General features: G+C 35.0%; 1 protein-coding gene across 1 annotated transcript in view; it reads right to left on the bottom strand.

Annotated features, from left to right (window-relative positions):
• Positions 1-1,414, bottom strand: part of LOC106879143 (myeloid differentiation primary response protein MyD88) — a 29,354-nt gene extending 27,940 nt beyond the window's left edge. Inside the window, exon 1 of the mRNA XM_014928579.2 lies at positions 877-1,414. Coding sequence (XP_014784065.1) covers positions 877-1,243 — 367 coding nt within the window. The 5' untranslated portion in view covers positions 1,244-1,414. The remainder of the gene's footprint in view (positions 1-876) is intronic.
• Positions 1,415-3,089: the final 1,675 nt, after the last annotated feature.

The following is a 3,089-nucleotide window of genomic DNA, read 5'->3' as shown; positions in this document are numbered from 1 at the left end:
CCTCGGCGGAATTTGAACTTAGAACGTAAAGACAGACGAAATACCGCTAAGCATTGTTGCCCCGCGTGCTACCGTTTCTGCCAGCTCGCCGCCTTACTATCATTAACTATTAAACCTTTTGTTACCATATTTCTATTGAAAAATATCCTGCCTTTGTTTCAATTAATTTTGAAAATAATGAAGAATTTATTAAAATAACTTTGTCATTATTAAGCAGGTGTTTGGAACATGAATTAAAATGAAATTTTGACCACTTTAAAACTGTAAATTAAAGGCAGTTTTAGACGGGTTGATACCAAAAGCAGAGGAAGGGCGTAGAAAAAATACTTTGTGGAGTCCCAATAAGAACGACTTGATCATTTCACTGGCTAATATCTAATTACCGTTCTTCTCTTATAATTCCATTCGCATTTAACAATGCTTGATAGGAATATGTATCGACCCCAGCAATTCACAGATTTTTATTTTTATCGAATTCGAAATGATAAAAGTCTAAGTTCACTGCGGCGGTATTTGAACCCAGAAAAGTTTATGTGTATAACGATAAAATACCAGTCAAATATTAACATCAGATGTGAAAAGAATAACAAGAAATCTTGATAAATTTGATATATAAATTAATCAAACAGGGACTTCTTTTTGATTTAAGTTAAAAGAATAAATTTTTTGACAGATGTAATCTACCGTTCACCTCAACATTAGTTCTAATTTTGTCGAAGAGAGAAAAACAAAATCGACCACGTGAGATTTGAACGCAAAGATAAATAAGCAAAGCTTTTGAACTAGTATTCTGTTGTCTTAGCCCTCACAACAAGTGTCCTTGAGAGAGAGAGAGAGAGAGAGAGAGAGAGAGAGTAAATATGTTACTGAACTTACGAAAACATTTTTGACAGTCTTGAAGACAGTCCACACGTCCCAAGTATTCTAAATAAGAACACAACTTGCCCATCGTGGCAGATGTATGGAAAGTAGAATTCCACTCGTCCAGTAAGACCGAAGTTGGATCGGAAGCTGCCTCAAACTGCTTAACATCAAGATAATCAAATCCAATCAATTCCGCCAAACCACGAAAATCGGGACATTGTCCGTTATGACTGAGAATTTCACTTTTTATGTTTATATGTCTGGCAAGTTGTTTCCTGGAGGACACACGCAAAATGTTTTGCAATGGATAATCACATTGTGTTTCTGTCCAGTTAAACATCTTTTTCCACTTATCATAACTTTCTTCTTCATTAGTCATCACCGTATGATCGTGATTGAAAACCAAAACTATAGAACTGTACTTCTTAACTCCGATAGAATCCACTCTTTCTCCTTAACATCCGTGTTTGTCTCACTATATACGAGACGGGAGACGATAAAGAAATTAAATATACAATATCTACGATTGGCATAAAAGTTATAAAGTACTTCCTTATCCGGGCAAGTGTGATGTCACAGATTAAATTAGGTTAAAACAGTTTAAACAGCTGGGAAAACATTTTAGATTTTGGTGACGCAAGTGGTTGTTTTAAAATATATCGATATAAAAAGTTACGCACCCACACACACAAAATATAATATAATATAATCTGTAATCATTCATTTTCATGAAAGAAAATTACCGGAGAACTTTCGAAACGATTTATGAGGAATAATATAATTAGACGGGGTTTTAGAATAGCTATCCATACTAACGAGAAGTAAAAGGGTGGTTTTTCCTTAGATTTTTTTTATTATTCGTGTTTTTCATGGCCAGGTTTGGGATCTTATGATACGCCGTAAAACTTAGCGCTTTATGGACACTTTATGGGTAAACCCATAAATCGGCTTTATCTAACTTATCACACACACACACACACACATTGGCTGAGTATCCCGTCGTTGTCGGATAATTTTCACAATAGGATGTCTTGACAGACTATCGGAAAAACACACCCACATAAGTTGGATTTTCTCCGTTTTGACGAGGAAATTTCAAATGTTTTTTTACCACACCTTTTCAAATGAAGCTTTTTATGAAAACTTTTTTTGGAAATTTATGAATTTCCTCTCTTCACTTCCGAACGGATTTTGTCCGTTATTTTTATTTATTTATTATTTATTTATCTATTTTTGCACTATGCACTTAAAAACAGTGGGAAGCGCCTTTTCTGTCACAAAAGACATTTTGGAAAATTCATAATTTTTTTCAAACTCAACACCAATTTTGGCTCATGTTATCGAAAGAATACTTGGGTTTTGGAAATTGGTGATCATTATTATGATCCCCTCTTCTGCGATATACTTTTATAGAGAGTGAGAAAGTTTACCATGAGAGATTGAAACAGATAGACAAATAGAGAGAGAAAGAAAGATCTTTTTCTGATGCTGTTAGAGATTTTGAAATTTTATAATTCAGTGAAAATTTTCAAATTTGGTATATTTATGTAACTTTTCACGTTGAAGAATGTTACAGACATTTAAAGTTTGGTCATTTTTACCCAATCAGAAAACAGGCTTTGAAAGTTTAGCATTTTGTGCATGATAAACTGTGTATCATAAAACGAAAGTAAACATTAAAAGATGCAATTTTAAACATGCATGAGGGTTAATACATATACAAAGAGAGTGAGTGTCAAAGAGTATGGTAAATATATAAAGAGAGATAGATTGACAGGAGAGTCGTTGATCAAAATCTGCCTTCCACCCGGATAGACACCTCTCCCTCTGTGACCCCCTACAGAGATGGAGTGTTGCTCACACTCCCTCCTCCTTTGGTTTACAACAACTCAATGATCCTGTGGACATCCAAGACATGATGCAGCATTCCATCCACCAACACATTGTTTCAAAAATTCACAACTCTTTCTTCCTCAAGTCGCTGTGATACCATACACAAATGTTGTCTTTCATATCTGAATATCATGTGTGACACCAACTCCTCATCCTATCCTGACCAGGTTGACATATACCAAAATACTGCTTCAGTTGGTGAGATATATCCCCTCTCTGCCATAGCCTTGATCATGTGATGGCGTCTCTCTCCACAATCCCATTTCCACTTATATATCACTCTGAAAAAGCAGTTCACATTCTACTTATCAAGCATTTCTTTCAGCACCTCT

The sequence above is a fragment of the Octopus bimaculoides genome, chromosome 6, assembly GCF_001194135.2.
Source record: "Octopus bimaculoides isolate UCB-OBI-ISO-001 chromosome 6, ASM119413v2, whole genome shotgun sequence".
Classification (NCBI taxonomy): domain Eukaryota; kingdom Metazoa; phylum Mollusca; class Cephalopoda; order Octopoda; family Octopodidae; genus Octopus; species Octopus bimaculoides.
This window is presented reverse-complemented; position numbering and strand designations above follow the sequence as displayed.